Source organism: Montipora capricornis, chromosome 2 (assembly GCF_036669925.1).
Source record: "Montipora capricornis isolate CH-2021 chromosome 2, ASM3666992v2, whole genome shotgun sequence".
NCBI lineage: Eukaryota > Metazoa > Cnidaria > Anthozoa > Scleractinia > Acroporidae > Montipora > Montipora capricornis.
This window is the reverse complement of record NC_090884.1, coordinates 22,326,195-22,343,034: the sequence shown is the minus strand read 5'-3', so window position 1 is coordinate 22,343,034 and position 16,840 is coordinate 22,326,195. Positions and strand designations below refer to the sequence as shown.

The 16,840-nt window shown below is 39.0% G+C and overlaps 2 protein-coding genes, 1 long non-coding RNA gene and 1 pseudogene across 3 annotated transcripts; 2 read left to right on the top strand and 2 right to left on the bottom strand.

The window, feature by feature from the left end:
• The first annotated feature begins 3,283 nt into the window (after nucleotides 1-3,283).
• On the top strand, nucleotides 3,284-4,283 carry LOC138036058 (uncharacterized; annotated as a pseudogene).
• Nucleotides 4,284-6,139: 1,856 nt separating this feature from the next.
• Nucleotides 6,140-10,828, top strand: LOC138037855 (uncharacterized). Its single transcript, XR_011130125.1, has 3 exons — nucleotides 6,140-6,433; nucleotides 6,930-7,001; nucleotides 10,186-10,828. It is a non-coding gene; the product is annotated as an uncharacterized lncRNA (long non-coding RNA).
• Nucleotides 10,829-12,252: 1,424 nt separating this feature from the next.
• Nucleotides 12,253-13,473, bottom strand: LOC138036049 (uncharacterized). Its single transcript, XM_068882423.1, has 3 exons — nucleotides 13,327-13,473; nucleotides 12,663-12,849; nucleotides 12,253-12,564 (listed from the first exon to the last, which is right to left on the bottom strand). The coding sequence occupies exons 1-3, from the start codon at nucleotides 13,471-13,473 to the stop codon at nucleotides 12,320-12,322; spliced, it is 579 nt and encodes a 192-aa protein (XP_068738524.1). The 3' UTR covers nucleotides 12,253-12,319.
• Nucleotides 13,474-14,595: 1,122 nt separating this feature from the next.
• On the bottom strand, nucleotides 14,596-15,699 carry LOC138036042 (THAP domain-containing protein 1-like). Its single transcript, XM_068882414.1, has 3 exons — nucleotides 15,487-15,699; nucleotides 14,955-15,256; nucleotides 14,596-14,614 (listed from the first exon to the last, which is right to left on the bottom strand). The coding sequence occupies exons 1-3, from the start codon at nucleotides 15,697-15,699 to the stop codon at nucleotides 14,596-14,598; spliced, it is 534 nt and encodes a 177-aa protein (XP_068738515.1).
• Nucleotides 15,700-16,840: the final 1,141 nt, after the last annotated feature.

The window sequence follows — 16,840 nt, the reverse complement described above, 5'->3', positions numbered from 1 at the left end:
TTTAGTTTGCAAGCTACCCATCCTCAAAAGATCGAACTCGTAACAAATACTTAAATTTGGTATGGCTGTAACATGTACGTGTTTTCAGATAGTGCCTGTACAACCTACTTTTATCAGCAATAGATACCTTTAATCCCAGAGTAATCCAGGCCTTTGTTTGGAATTTGGATTCCTATCGCATGAGTGGCTTAAAGGGTAAATGACTATTAATGATATTGCTTACTTTTGCATAAAACGTATCAAACATTTCAGTAGTATCTGATGGTCCATGAAGTAAATTTGACCAGTCAATGGATCTAAATTCATTCAAAAAAGCTTCTTCATTATAAATTAGAATAATCTCGTCTAAAGCTTTTCTCTTTCTGTTTTGAAAAAGCAAACCTCTCAATGATGAGAAAATTAGGCAAATGGTCTGTTATATCATAGAAAAAGCTTCCACTGACTGTTTGATATTCGATAGAGTTAAAGAATATATTATCAATCAGTGTAGACGAATGATTGGTAATTCTTGTTGGTTCAGTATGTGGGGTTCCAGAAAAAAACAACTCAGAGGGTTAATAAAATCCTCTGTTAAGGAATCTTTCCTGCCACCATTTGAGAATTTCATGAGATATGGAAGAAATGGGCAGGCTGGTCCCCTAGTATACATAATGTTTGCAACGTGAGTGACAGTGTTGTATCGGTGAGAGGTTGTAGGGGCCCATAGAACATGTTGTAAATGTTGTAAACAACTTGTGAAATGAGTATCGCGGATGAGCGATTTAAGTGAGTATCGCCCATGAGCTTGTACATGATGAAACATCCGATGAAGTTTTAGCAAGATGTTAAATCAACTTATCGTTTGCTTGGTACGAAAAAATGGCAATTATCAAATTAGAATCGCTGGAGTAATATCATGGAATTTGTCACAGTTTCCTTAACGTTTGAGCGATTAGCAATGTCCATGGAATTGAATTCAATAACTGATTATTACAGGTCTCTTCGGTTTCCTTACTGGACATGCTTACTGAACTTTGAAGGTAACATATTTGTTTTAATCGACTTCAACACTGTTGAAAAATTAAGTTATTGAACCAGATTTGTTTTCGTCAATGGTGTGGTCAACGTCACATCACACAACAAATCTAACAAATTTCCCTAAGGGGCAAGACACAGAAATGTTTCTGCAGTCTTAAATGGTAGCTAAGTCGGAATCAATATCAGTAATATTTTTTAAGGTGATAGCTGGTGGAAAGAAGCAGTTTACAACGAGTGTAACTTCGTTTGGAAATCACCATACCGTTCAGCATAGAGTTACATAAAAAACAATACTTCATAACCTACTTTAACCTTGCCAAAACTAAAGTTGAAGGTTATCACTCTCCAGCAAGCTTATCATAGTACGGTAATCTTTGGGCGTTTAGAATAGTGAAAAAAGTATTTTCCTTGGTAGAGCTTCGATTCTTGACGAGGCCATGCTCAGGAGAAAGTAAGTCCCGTGTTAATTTCAAGAATGGTCACAGTGCAAAAATTGTTTCTGTCTCTCGACAGGACACTTTTGTCAGGCCGCAGAAGAAATTTTAACACAGCAAAGCACAAAGAATGCACTTCAATGAAATACTAGTCTTAACGTCAAATTACATGTACCAGTGGGTTTGTACTAGGGTATTTGTAACAGCCAAAAACAGATATTTACTAGCAGCTTTTCCAAAATAAATTTATGCTTTGGAAAAACCAAGAAATGTGTTACGATACACCCAAATTGCATTGATAGCTGTAATCGTGTTTATGTACACAAGAGATAACAAAGAAAATATTTGCTTGCAAATAGTATTTTTATGCTTCTTCATCCCATTGTGTACTTTTATTTCTGTGGGAGCCCGGTGGCACTTATTGGGATTGTACTCAATACCCCCTTAGCATAGTTGTGCTTACTATGTGACCAGGCTTTCACGTGAGCGTCACTTCGTTTCATCTGGACGGTGGTTAAAGACGTGTTTATTTTGCATCTTGCATTTTACATTTTCATTCATCATTAGAAGTGAGTTTTATTGATCTAAACAGTTCCTTTTTGGCCTTCTTTGTCTTTGGAAATCCCCTGTGCTTCTGTGCATGTTCGATTGGGTTGTTTCTTTTGAGTTGTATACAAAAATTTGGTTTTATTAACGGAATTGATAATATAAATTGGCCACAGTACAGAGATTCTAAAAGCTGACGTTTTGAGCGTTAGCCCTTCGTTGCTCTGACGAAGGGCTATTATGATGAAAACTTCCATTTCTTACACCAGTCTCAGGTCACATCTCTTCCCTGGGGAACTATACATTGAGAGTTGTGGTTAAAGTCTCAGATCAATCCTAAAAATCTATTTCAGCTCCGGGCATGGCTAAGATCCTTGATATTCCTTGAGGTTATTGTTTCAAGTTTCAAAGGGAGGTTATTGTGCAGGATGCTCTTTTAAGCACTCATGTTCTAAATGTGATTGCCCACATCGGGCTATAAATTGTAATTTTCGTGCCTTTAGCAAAAGAAGTGCTTCCCACTTGTCCAATCAACACAGCAATAAAGTCCCTAGCAACCAGATCATCGCCCAACCTCCTTCTGCTGGAGCTTCCAGTAAACAGTGATCATTTGCCATTTTTTCTTTCTAGGTATATCCCTTCTCTGGTAGAGCTTCAATTATGGGTTTCCCTTGCATTATGAGAGGCCCCAAGACTCATTACGTGCAAAAAACCTACTTTCTGCAATCCAAAATCCTGAGGCAGTTGATGCCAAACTTGACAAAGAAATTGCTGTTCACCGTATTGCAGGCCCTTATCCCTCGCCACTCTTTCCCCAATTTCGTATATCTCCACTTGGTTTTGTTCGTAAAAAGACAGAGGGTGAATTCCGTTTGATTCACCACCTTTCTTTCCCTAAAGGCTCGTCCTTGAATGATGGCATTTCTTCAGAATTTACTGGTGCATCCTATGCTACAGTTGAATATGCCATTCATACCATCCGAACTGTTGGGCATGGCTGTTTTATGGCCAACACAGATATTACGAATGCTTTTCGAATCATTCCTAAGATTACCACCTTTTGGGGATTACATTACTATGATTGCTGTATGCTGGTGGGTTGCTCGAGCTCTTGCAAAACTTTTGAAACTTTTTCTTCTGACGTGGAATGGAATGCCCGGGAGAAATTGCATATCGATCACATTTTGCACACGCTGGATGATTTTCTCATAGTTTCCCCCTCTCATGATTTATGTAAAAAACAGCTTGATTTATTTTTAATGCTCTGTCAATATCTGGGCATTCCTATGGCACCAGAAAAGACAATTGGCCCTTCATCAACCATTTCATTTGCAGGTATTGAGCTGGACTCAGTCCTGATAAGCTAGTTAAATGTGGTGACTTAATTGCTGGTTTTCTCAGACCTCGCAAAGTTACTTTACGTAACATAGAGTCGTTGCCAGGCTTATTGAACTTTGCCTGTACAGTAGTTGTTCCTGGTCGTGCATTTCTTTGGCATTTCATTGATTTGACAATAGGTATTCACCGTCCTCATTTCCTTATCAGCTTGACTCGAGATGTTAAGGAGGATCTTAAAGTCTGGCAGCAGTTTCTGTCTGGTTTCAACAGTCGTTCATTTTTTCTCTCTGTCGATTGGGCTAACTCACACCACCTATAACTGTGTACAGATGCATCTGGTGCCATAGGCTTTGGGGTAGTTTTTGGCAGGCATTGGTGTTAAGGTGAATGGCCCTTGAGCTGGCGCCACCGCAACATAGCATTTCTTATCCCATTGTCCTTAGTCTTTATCTCTGGGGACATACTGTTAAGAATCAGCATGTTCTGCTTTTTACTGACAATGAAGCCTTGGTCCATGTTATTAACAGACAGACTTGTCGTGACAAGGACTTAATGTTTTTTGTTCGTAAGCTGGTCCTGGTTTGTCTTAATTACAATATTTGTTTTAAATGTTAGCATGTCCCGGGCTTACAGAATAAGTTGGCTGATTCTCTGTCTCGATTACAGTTGCAGACTTTCAAACAACTGGCACCAGCTTACATGCACCAAGCTCCCACAATGATACCTCCTCATCTGCAGCCACTGAGTTGGGTTCCATTGCTTCCTTTTTACTTCGATCCAGCCTTCAGCCCTCATCCATACCAACTTATTGGCGTGCTTGGAAGCTTTTCCATCAATATTTTGTTTCTACATTTCTCCATCCTTTTCGTGCATTGCCCATTTCACCATCTATTTTGGCCTTATTTATTACTTATCTGTTCCATTCACGGTATGCTCTATCCACTGTGATGACGTATGTGTCATGTTTGGGTTGCTGCCATAAGATTAAGGGTTTTTCAGATCCCTCTTAAGTGTATTCGCTGGCTTTCTTTCCATTTTTACGAATTGGTGAAATGACGTCATCTAGTGGGTGCATTGGTAATCCTCCCTTGCAAATTTCACACATTAGCCAGTTCTCAGCTCTTTCAGGGAGGTGATTGCTTTCAGGATTACTTTTGGTAGTTTTAAACATAGCTACAATGCCCGCCCTTTTTCTATTGTAGTGTCTCGGCAGCCACAATCTTGCCCTGTTGAACTATTGGTTAAGTATTTAGCAATGGGAGGACCCCGACCAGGTGCTCAATTCATTACAGTGGATGGGTTGCCAGTTTCTAGATCTCAGTTTTCAAATCAGTTGTTATCTGCCATACAGTTTTGTGGTTTGTCTCCTTCAGTTTACAAGGGGCACAGTTTTCGAATTGGTGCTGCTTCTCATGCTGCAGAAAAGGGGTTATCCAATGCTCAAATCTGCCTCTTACGGAGATGGAAATCTTATGCATTTCTCAAGTATATCAGAACGCCCACTCTCTGCTCTTAAAGCAGGAAGTTAATACCCATCCAGCGGGTGCATGTTGCCTCAGTTAACAATTTTTTTTTCTTTCCGCCTTAAGTATTAACTACCATGGGCGGTTCCTACTTTTGGTGTACATGAAGCTATTCTTGGTTATTAATTGAATATGGACTGTTTATGTCAATAATTGTTCATTACTACAGGACTATGCATTGTTGCCCTGGGGCATTATCCAGCATGGGCGGTCATCATTAACTAGATTACATTCAGTAAGTCTCTTTTCAAGGCCTAATCCTCAGCATATTTATTTCTTTCCTTATCCCAATGTTGGTCCAGGTCATTGGCTAGCATGGGCAACCCTTGCTCTGGGCCAGTAGTATCGACATTATGTCAGAAAGTCTCTTTTTTCAGTTGAATTTGTTTCTGTGCTGCTCTTGCCTGGGGTGGGGCAGCACGAGTACGGTCAAATGCAGTGGCGTTTTCGGTGCCCTCACTTTTACTGGGCCAAACTTTGTATAAAGGATTTGTTTGAAGAGCATTTTTAAATAAATGTGGCTACAGGAATTTGCCCATAGCATTAGCTCAGGCAAGGCGGCATCTTTTGGGTTGTGCTTATAATTTACAGGGGAGGAAAAGGCATAAATGCACCATTTTACTCTATTTTCGGAAGTGACTGGCTGCTAAAATGGCGTTTTTGGAACTAGTGGATTTCAGAAAAAAATTAGCACTTTGATATCTTTGGATACTATTTTCGAAAATAACTCACTATAGACCTTATTCATAAATGGCGGTCAATTTACAATTCTGTTGTCGAAGTGCAAATTAGCCTACCAAGCCTCCATACCATACAGTGAATTGAAAAGAATTCTTGCTTTAAAATGAGGCTTGGTAGGCTAATTTGCACGTGGACAAAAGAATTATAAATGTGATGAATTTCAAACAACGTCCTCTCCAACACTTAAATAACGTTTAGGTGCTTTAAACAAACTTCTGAAAACACAAGCTAGTGAAATTTCCCTCTAATTTTACGAGAACTGATTGCGATTATGTGTTTATAACATAAGGGCAAAATTTTCTTGTCACTGTCGTTGTCGTTCTCTTTTGCTCTCCTCTTGTTTCCGTTCTTGTCATAGGTCCTTGAGGCATCATGTAACCTTATTAGAGCTTCTAAAGATATCCCAAAAATTGCAATACAGAGAAAAAAGCAAAAGACGTGTGAAGATGTTCAAGGGTTAGGTTCTTAGACAGAGAGACAGAGGATTTCATAAAATTTCTCAAGGATCACTGTTCTCGTTTCATGGAATACAGTGTTGGAGGCAAGGAACAGCTTTGGGAGTTAAGTTTGGCACCTCCACTGTCAATGTGCTTGGTGTGTGAAGCCAAGTTGACAAGTCACAACACACCTTCAAGTGCGAGGTTATTTACCCTTGAGGGTCCAGTTCCTGCCACAAAAATCTGCTTGGAATCAAGCCTTGTAAAATAACATACTGCATAGCCCATTACAAGGATTCAGAGGGATCAAGTCACTATTACCCTAAGCGATTTACAAGCGAAGTAATTGAAGTAATCAATTCTCCCAGCAGTTGTACAACTGGTTTCCATCTCTCAGGTATGGAACAGTCGTTACTTACTGTTATTTATGCTGCATCTATAATGCCTAAAATACTGGTTCCACTTTGACAGACTAATGTATGGGTTATTTTCATATCAGCAACCACAGCTGGGTGTCGTTCAGTGGGTTTGCTGAAGCATGCAACAAAACATACAGGGTTTTTTTTGGGAGGTGAGGGAGGGGAGCTGTCTTCCAACATAGTTACTATGCAGTGCATTTTTAAACCCTCACTGTGTGAGTGACCTGACCCAAAATTCCATACCAGTGTATGTTAGACTTTTAAGAGGGACGTGTCCATAAGACCGTAATTCTCATTACATTAGTCACAATAGCCAAGTGGTCCTATTAAAAATTGTCAAAATTGTACTGAAATCAAGCATAAACATCTCTGTTCCAAGATGCCCCAAACATGCATGATGTAAAGTCTTCTATCTGTCTTTAAATTAAGCTTGCAAAGACGATTCTCATGTGTGAATTATCCATCTCCCAACAGTTTCTGATGAAAGTGTAGATGTGACAACTCTTCTCTGGTGGGTGCAACATGATATCGCTGAGGAAGCACCAGGTACTTTAAAATCCAGGCAAATTTATCAAGCAAAAATTTAAGATATAACAGACAGAATGTGTCATTTTTTGGTGACCAGTGGGTAGCTGAAGGATTTTTTTATAACTCTGGGCCAGGTTCCTGAAAGGTGTAATAACTCTAATCCAGGGATAAATGTGCTTTATTCCAGGCATATTTATCCCTGGAATAGAGTTATTATACCCTTCAGGACCCGGCGCCTGGTTTATAACTCTGGTTAGACTGAGAATGATCATTGCTGTACGTCAACAATAACATTCCAACAACCACTTCTAGGGTACTAGTGATTTTAGTCATTGTTACGAAAATTGCGTGACTAGTGTTACTTTCTAGAAGCTTTGTGAGAGTTCGTAGTTTGTTTATTTCAGGCTCGTCTGTAAGCATTTCTAAATCGGTGTGTTTTGTAGTCTTTCTATATTTAGATTGATTAATGTTTTAGAAAGTTCTAGAATCTCATTTTGTAAGTATATAGGTAAGCGAGTTTGAGCTATGATTTTTAACTAGTTTGCACAAGCGGAGAGAGTTGGCGATAGCCGTGTTTAGTCAAGTGTGACAGAAGCAGTGTTTATTGAAGTTGGCAGAGGCCATGTAAGTTTATCAAGTTACGTGCTGTTTAGAGTCTTCCTTCGTGGACACTACCTTCGTTTTTGGAATAAATCTTCTTGTTCTTCTTCCGACAACCCTATGTTCAGTTTATTTGCAAGCCACCTGGCCTCAAAACATTCGAACTCTTAACATTGGGGGCCTGTCCGGGAGAGGAATTCATTTGTTTGCCGACTACAGAGACCAGGAAAGGACAGTTCAAGAAGAAGGAGTTACAGCTAAAGCAAGAAGAACTGTAAACCAGAGTATATTGTGTTTTTGCTGTGAAATACTGCTATGGAAATGGAAAAGCTTTTGCAGATGGGGAAAGAATTCGGATTGGAAGGAGCAAAACTGTTCGAGTTTCTAGAGAGGAAAACAAAAGTTAGAACAAGAAAGAAGAAGGGAAAAGGAAGAAAAAGAAGAAAAGGAAGAAAAACGTAGACAATTGGAAGAAAGGGAAGATAAGAGGAGGCAATTAGACAAAGAAAAGGAAAAGAAACGTCGATTACTTGAAGAAGATAGAAGAAGGGAAGACGAGGAAAGAGAAACTAGGTGACAAGAACGCGAACTAAGAAAATTAGAGATGGAAGCCGAGCTGTTCAAACAGAAAGAGGCTATTGAAGCGGCAAAAAGAGAACAAGAGTTGGAGATTGCACGTTTGGCTGTGCTGACGGGCGTCCTGAAGTGAGAGAGGATAGGGCCAAGGCACCCAAGCTTCCCTCATTTGTTGATGGCAAGGACGACTTGGATGCTTACTTACAAAGATTTTATAGATTTGCAGCGACAGCTAAATGGGAGAAGACAGGATGGGCTTCGAAACTTAGTGCTCTTTTGTCCAGATGCAGGCTAGAAGTTTATTCGTGGTTATCTGAGGAAGCAGCCCAAGATTATGACCGAGTAAAGCTAGCTTTGATCAAGAGATATGACCTTATGGAGGATGGAGCCCCAGAAATGCTTGACCAGATAGCGAAAATATCAAAATTGTACTGAAATCAGGTAGAAACGTCTCTGTTCCAAGATGCCCTAAACATGCGTGATGTAAAGTCTTCTATCTGCCTTCAAATTAAGCTTGCAAAGACGATTCTCATTTGTGAATTGTCCATCTCCCAACAGTTTGTGATGAACGTGTAGATGTGAGAACTCTTCTACAGGTTGGTGCTACATAATATCGCTGAGGAAGCACCACACTGTTATTTTCAAAGAGTTAATTTCACTCCAGTGTTGGAGTGAGAAAGTGGAGTCAAATAAAGCGGAGTAAAATGTACTCTTAAGAGGAGTTAATTTACCTCCACTAAGCGTAATTTTTACTCAGTCTTACTGGTTAATATTCAAAGGCAATAACTTTGCTAGAGTAAATTTTACTCTTCCTACAGAGTAATATAATATGGTGGAGTTAATTCTACTCCTATTTATCGGGATACTGAGTAAAGTCTACCCCACTTACTAATTCTACTTTCTGAGAAAATAAGTAGAAGAGGATTTTACTACAATGTATTTTTTGAGTAACTTTAAAGTGCACCTAACCCCCAAATATATTTGAAGCCCGAATAAATGTTTATGCTACATGAAAAACATTTGCGCAAAAATTTTTTGATTTGAATGATTCCTCTATTTTTTATGTGCAGCCAAAGTCGAGAAATATTTGGCTCAAGTCCGCGTCTATGGGACCTGGGGCGAGTAGAGCTGTGACGTAGAAAGGAGAACGGCATGCGAACTTCTTGCCACGATTCTGTCTTGTGTCCTCTTTTGTTAGTCGCTTGACAATCTAAATTTCTCTCGGATCCTCGCAAAACGAATCTGTTAACAGTAGTGAATGAAAGACAAAGATGTCACATAATGAAGATAAAATCGAAGAAAGCCAAAACTCCTCCGAGAGTTTGTCAGAGGAAAGCGTGTTTGAAGATGAAACAATGTGTTCAACTTATCAATCACAATCGAGTGACGAAGACATCATTCCACTAGCTGATCCCGCATGGACAGCACAGTATGAAAAGGAAATGAAGGAGGACGAGGAGATTGAAAAAGCACTAAAAGACAGGTTGACGGGCCGCGTAGGAGTCGATACGTGGTAGGCTTAGTTTGTTTTCACGATAAGCTTATCGATTGCTCTCGTATTCACGTGAACTGCATGAAAGCAATTTATACACGTATTTTGTAGGTGTAAGTGTGAAAAATGTGCCGTAACTCTTCTTCAAAACATTAGCGAATGCTACTGTTGCCCAGAGTTAGAAGGGTGCTGCGAATCATTGGGGAGTAACATGGTGCGACAAGATTTAGATAAGGACGAAACATTGAAATGCATCACAGAGCATCCAGGGTTTCGACCGGTCTGTCTTGAGAAGTAGAGTTTGAGATTGGCGGCCTCCAAATATAAGACAAAGGTGAAACAGCAATACACACAAAAGGGAAATGAGGACGGGTTTGTAAACATTACTCGACTTGTTTGATGCTCGTCTATTGATTGTAATGCAGCTGACAATGTTAAGCCCGCGGGGGGAGGGAACCTAGTTCTCCATCTAATTTTTTTTTCTTGGTTTACATAATTACAACTATGATTTCTTGATTGTTGTTCTTTTTGCAGTTTCTTACGAAGTGTCTCCTATCGGGAATTTTCAAGATTGGTTTATGGCTTCTTGGGACACCGTAGCTTTCCATTGCCAGCAGGTGCCTATGATGAAATAAGAAGAAAATTCCCAGTACACCCCGACTTGGGAGTATTTTCAGGATTTGACCTTGGGGATGAGGACTAAAATAAATTATTTAAACAATAGTGTTGCTGTCGAGGAACTATCAGCTGATACAACGTAGTTGCCACGCAGAAATTTGATGTTCTTAAAACAAATATTTGCCATAGCTTGCCATATAATGATAATTACAGACCCTAGTTATTACTCTTCGATTTATGGCCATGTGCTTCACACTTGGGCCATAAATCGAAGGGGTAAAATGCAGGCTGTAATGGACACTACGGCCCTCAAACTCGGTTAGCAAGAAGTATTTAGAATTTACCTAAATAGCTATCTTTAATAGGACTCGATAATTTGACTCCCAAGACTTGTTTTTCTATTAAGACCAATATTGCTCGATTACAGTGTCAAGATCAGCATTTACTACTACAGAAAATATCATAATTGACTAGAAGTGTATTTGTTCCGATAATTTTTTTTGTAATTTAGTGTATTTGCTCTGAAATCAACTAAGACTCGTTGTAAATTGTCTAATCATGGCATCAACATAAGCATCAATATAATATTTGAAACTGAATTACTGAATATATATTTTTTTTCATGTGCACATTTGGATTATTGACTTCACGTTTCAACTTTGAGAAATGAACACTAGCTTGTACATCATCCCCCTTACCCCATCCGCCTCCCTACCCAAAAATAAAGCAAGAATCACCAATGTAATTAACCTCAAAGACAAAATAACCAAAGAAGTTTAAAATTAGTTTTCTTTCCTATTCTTAGGACAGTTGAGAACATTTTTATGTCCTTTCAATGGTTGCTTGCATTGTTTACACTTGAGTGCTGCTTTCTTTTTCTGCTTTTCACTCCCATCTGGGACCTTTGACACTGATTGAAAGTGAAAGAAAATGGTTATTTATGTCACATACCTTGCTGGGAAACAACAAACTATTAATTTTTGTGATCGCTTCACTGTATTTCACATTCACCTACCTGGTGTGGTTGGAGGGACATCTTTGACCTCCATGCTGCGCCTCTTTATTCTTTTCTGTACAGCTTCTTCTCTTGGCTGCTTTTCAACCATTGTTTTCATAGGAGCAGGGGTCATCTCGCGTAGTTTTCCTGCAGCTTCTGTCAGGTCTCTTTTGCTGGCATTCAGGTAGGTCTGGAAAATCTCCTCTACATAAACTGTTGAAACAGCCCAAGATATGAAGAAGACTGGATTATTACTCTGACTTGTCTTGTTTTCATGGCAAATTATGCAACAAAAACAAAAACAGCTTGAGTTAAAAAAAGATCAAGCTTCCTCACCAAAGTTAGGTTGAACTCTACATCTCTCACAGTTGCTTCCCCATTTTTAAATTTGGGATAGGAAACTTTGATCCTTTCCTCTCCATCTACAGTCCTTTTCTTTGTTTCCCTGTGCAAGTTGAAGTTGTAATGTACTGCAGCTAAAATGTGCCTGTGGTAAATAGTTAAAATGACATACTGAGTACTTTCTTTGTATTGTCAAAAGGCCTTGAAAGGCTTTTAGCCAGATTGGTGTCCTGGCATCCTATGGACCCCCACTTCCTAAAGAAAATGTTTTGCTTTTATAAACAAGCCCTGCAACTCACTTTGGATGGCCAATGTTAAAATTCTGGCTAAAAGCCCAGTCCCTGATATTAGAATAAAGGACAACTTGAACTCAATTACCTGCAGTACATGCCAACATAAGAATATGCAATCATTTTTGGAGCAAAGTAATTCAATGCAGAGTGGAATCCCTCCAGCATACTTGTCTGTGATAATGGGGATGCTTACTTGATTCCTTTAACTAGGGAGTTTTCAGTAAGCATCTCTACCAGTTTATCGTAAGCCAAGGTCCCTGAGAAAATAGTCGAGTATAGCCTATGGTAAACAAACCTCTGTCATATTTCACCAAAAAAGCATTATATTTATTAATAAAGTTTTAAATTTTCTAAAAACACAGTTATCTGAAGTAATGAATATCCATTCAAAAAATAGTATTCCCATACCAACTTTCAATCATTTTCTTGGTGGAATATCCCGGTGAACACACTTATTAAATAGTGGTTCATCAAATCCAGAATGCTTATTAACCACATGATTAAGAAACGACTTGAATTTGGCCCATATTACACGCCCACACCCACAGCCACTGAAGGTGGAAGTGGCACACCGGTAAAGGTGCCGCTCGCAGGGCTTGATCCACTGTGCTAGGACTTCACATCCTTTCAGTTTAGAGATGGCAGTAAGTGATTTGCGAGTTTCTGTGAAAAAATTTGAAAGTAAAATTAAATTAATCAACATGAGAAAACCGTGTGTGAAAAGCACAACTTGAAAACATTGATTCAGTGCAATCTCTTACTTTTTTTCAAGTGCCAGATATCAAAGTAATGTTTGATGTGATGCAACACTTTATTCATGTGACTGGCGATGGAGATGTGTCTGTCAGATATGAATGTGCCGATCAAAAGACCATAGCCAATCAAATACTGCATGCACTCCTGAAATCCCATAAATCCCATTGCTGTGCTGCTGCCAACTTGATTTCTCTAAGGTGAACATGAAAAAAACAACAAAAAAAAAGAAACCAAATTATAACATCAAATTCTTGAAACCCTGATACAAAACCCAGGAGCTACCTGTGAGTTATAATAAACCAATGCTAGCCAAAAAGTAGTAAGGACTGTTGTTGAGCACCCTGAGATAAGTAGGGTGTAGACTGAATAGTGGTAGTTACTACACTCACATTAAGCTAGTTTGCTGGTTATTAAGAAAGGACTGTAAATGTATCAAACCTCCTAAGATGGAAGGAAGTGACTGCATTCATGAGAAAATTAAATCTTTAGAGGTCAAGGGTTTGGGAAAAGTATGTGCATGTTGCAGGTGAAACTCGATTTCATTTCTACTAAGGCTAATTATTTCAATTTGCCAAAGTTTGAGACTTATGATAATGCATCAGACAGGAAATCAAATTTAACCTGCAATGCATACATTATGTTAGGGTTGTAAATTCAGTAGATGCTAACCTGGACCAAAGAAAAATGAATAATCATGGGAATTGTAGTGCAGAAAATGGTATAGGCGCAGTATTTGGCACTATGCCCCATGGAATCATGGCGACCATCTCCTGCTATGGTGATTCCACCCTTGATGTCTTTTAACTTTGCCAGCATCCCAGTCTGGTAATGTTGCCAGTAAGAGTAAATAGCAGGGAAAAGTTTGTTCTGCAAAATGACAAGTTGAAAAATGGTACATCTTGAAAATGTTCGAAGTAACAATGTAGGCAATTTTTACTTCTGACACTTAAATACATCAATTTGATAACAATACTTTGCTTTCATTTGCCCAAAAGAAATATGTTACATTTCACGAATTTATTTTTCCATTGGATTAGTGGCTCGATATTGTTAACCGACCAGGGTGTGGACATTTGTATAGTCACCTCACAAAGTATATTTTACTATTTAAAAAAAATGTGTACAGATTGAATAAAATAAATCAAATCATGTTATCCAGATCAATATAAACATGTATGTGTACAGCTGGCAGGAAATAAGATCACACAAAATGTGTAACTGATGTGTTCTAAGATAAATACTACATGTTATGATTGATACATCCTCACTGACCCTTTGACACTTAAAAAATGTGTTCAGAGAGATACATCCTAGACCCATATGGGAGAACATCTGGAAGATCTTTGTGGCTGACCCTCCCACAAGTAAAATGCTGAGACACAAGAGGAAGTTTCCCGCAGGAATCTGAGTTCCAGGAATTAAGGGCTGACTATACCAGGTTTGTTCCTTTCTGCATGCTGGATTGCTACATGTAGTTTTGATGGCTGCTTGTGTTCCAATACCACCAGCTTCAACCATTGGGTTGTCAGCTTTACACACATGGCAAAACTTGAATAAGAGAAGCAATTGGGACAGGAATACAATATGCTTCGGTTCTGTACGCAAATTTGTTCCCTTCATTGATAACCTGCAACAAAGATATATGTACATGTTAGTTGACACATTGTTATCAGATGAATAGGATGTTTTTTTGAGTAACACATGACACAGGCAATGAGCACGTACTGATTATACTTGCTAGGTACACAGCCTTCTCCATCTGTCTCTGTTTCAGTTGTGTCTGTCTCTGTCGCAGAATTATATTCCAAGTCTGAATCTTCTTGGCTTTCACATTCTCCTTCCCCCTCCCCAACATCACTGACATCTGATTCGGAAGCGAATACAGAACCTCCAGGAAGTGTGTCCAACTTCTCTTTACTTTCTTCCAGTTCTCTATCCTTAGTACTTTGGGTTGTAACTGAAACAAAAAATCATGAAATAAAACCAAGAGGATTCTCTGAGTAAATGGTACTAAATGGTTTTGGACACCATCTTAGTGAGGAGCACCTGCACATAGTATGAATTTAAGACTAAGGATACGTATGCACAGTAAAAACCCACAAGTTTACTTTATCAATCAATCAATCAATTTAATTTTTATTTCTATTATTTTTATTTTATTTTTGATCTACCTGTCTGTACATCTGTCAATGAACAAACGTTAAATATTAGAACGGAGAGCAGAACAATTGTAAGAGTTTATTTGATCACTTATGTGTAATACCTTCTTGCAGGGCTTCTTACCTCGCCTTTTATACCTTCGACTCTCTCTTTTCCGCCTGCTGACCTGCTCTTCAAGAGTAACAATCCTGTTCCTTAACCTCCTGTTCTCCTTCTCCAAATTGTGACAGTTCAAGCATAGCAAGTCCTCCTCCATTACCTCCTCATTTGAAATATTCACCTCTTTCGAGATCGCTCTTTTTGTGAGGTAGTTGCCATCAGTCTCACTCTGTGGCAGCGGCTCATTCGAGGTGCCGAGAGAGCTAGAACTTGGAAAGGCCATTTCTTCGGCGCTTTGTTCTTCTGATTCAAATGAGGATGCAATCGCCTCTCTAATGGTCTAAAACAAGAGAAATCAGTTGTAATAGTGTGCAATAAGGAGAGACGCTCAGGTCACTGACAAATGGCGTCAGGGCTGTACATCTATAGATCGCTTTGATACAGGTTTCTGGTTTGCATTTGGCATGAGCTTATTCGCATGAACACTCGGGAAAACATTCACTCATCGGTCTTCAGCCATCTCTTTGAAGTATGGTGATTTTTTTCCTGGCCCAAATCTGCTGAACGAACGAAATCTTCCCTTTTGAAATGCTCAGAGCACAGCACTGAAGACTGAGATGGTTCCCATTTTGCTCGCTTCAGCTGAACAAAATCCACCCATTTCTCTCTCCTTTTCTTGGCTTCGGGCCGATCTTCGCCGTGAAATGGCAGTTTGTGAAGGGAAATACCTTCTTCTAAATTTCTTTCATTGCTGCAGCCAGCAGCGACACATCTCTTCGGCATTTTGAGGTCAAAAACACTCGAGTTCACTGTTGTTCACTGTAATCAAAACAACGCTGTCGTTCTCCTTTCTACGTCATAGTAAATACCAGCCCCAATCTCCCAATCACTCGGACTTGAACCAACATGGCGGCAATTTTGGAGCAATTTTTTAAACTTTGGAAATTTCTAAAAAATCGTAGAGTTGAGCAAATTCAAAAATTTTTTCACTACTGTACTACAAAAATTGCGAAAAATTATTAAATGATAAAAACAAAATTGGGGTTAGGTGCACTTTAAAGGGGCTAGGTCACGCAACTTTAGGCAATTTCAGCACTGATCGAATGGCCATAGAATTAACTAAAATTTCAAAATAACTGTTCAAAACTATAGAAGCACTCTAACAAAACACAGGGAAGCCAAAAAGGGACATGGATGGACAAAACTGGAGAGGATTTAAATGGATTGAATTTGGGTAAATTTGAAAAACGTCGGCCCACCTTTTTTCAAATTTATATCAGTCTATATCAAAATGTCATTTACACAGCTGGAAAATCGTTCTCAGTTGTTATGTGGCCGTGATTTTGCAAATGAAAGACTCTTGCTCTGCCAATTTGACGTTTAGAGCTCATAATTAACAAAATTAAACAAAATTACCTAAAATAGCGTGACCTAGCCCCTTTCAGTTTAGCCAGTCTAAGATGTGAAATTGCGGTTGTTTTATTTTTGTGAAATCCACCGATTAATTCTTTGTTTTCAAGGAGTTTGAGTGAAAAAGTGGAGTAAAACTAAACGCAGTCAAATTTACCCCTCTTATTTTGTACTCCACTTATTAAGAGTAAAGTGTACTTCCCTCCAAGTCAACAGTTTTATAGGATTGAAATCCTGTTAATGAAGGCCAGTATCTTTCCACATTTTAGTGAGGGTTAATACGATGAGGCCGCTCTGAATCTTGCTGGTTTTTTCGTTTTCAATTGGACGACGCGGTAAGAAAGAAAGATCATTAATTATCCTCCGCCATCTTGGATAACACACTAGAGAACTAGTGAGCCGCTTTGATCAGCAGTCACCAGTGCAGCTCTTTACTGATTTCGGCGGGTCTTTCGGGGGTTTTACTCAAGTTTGAATCACAATTGATCACAATTTGTTTTTCGGTTTGTTTCCT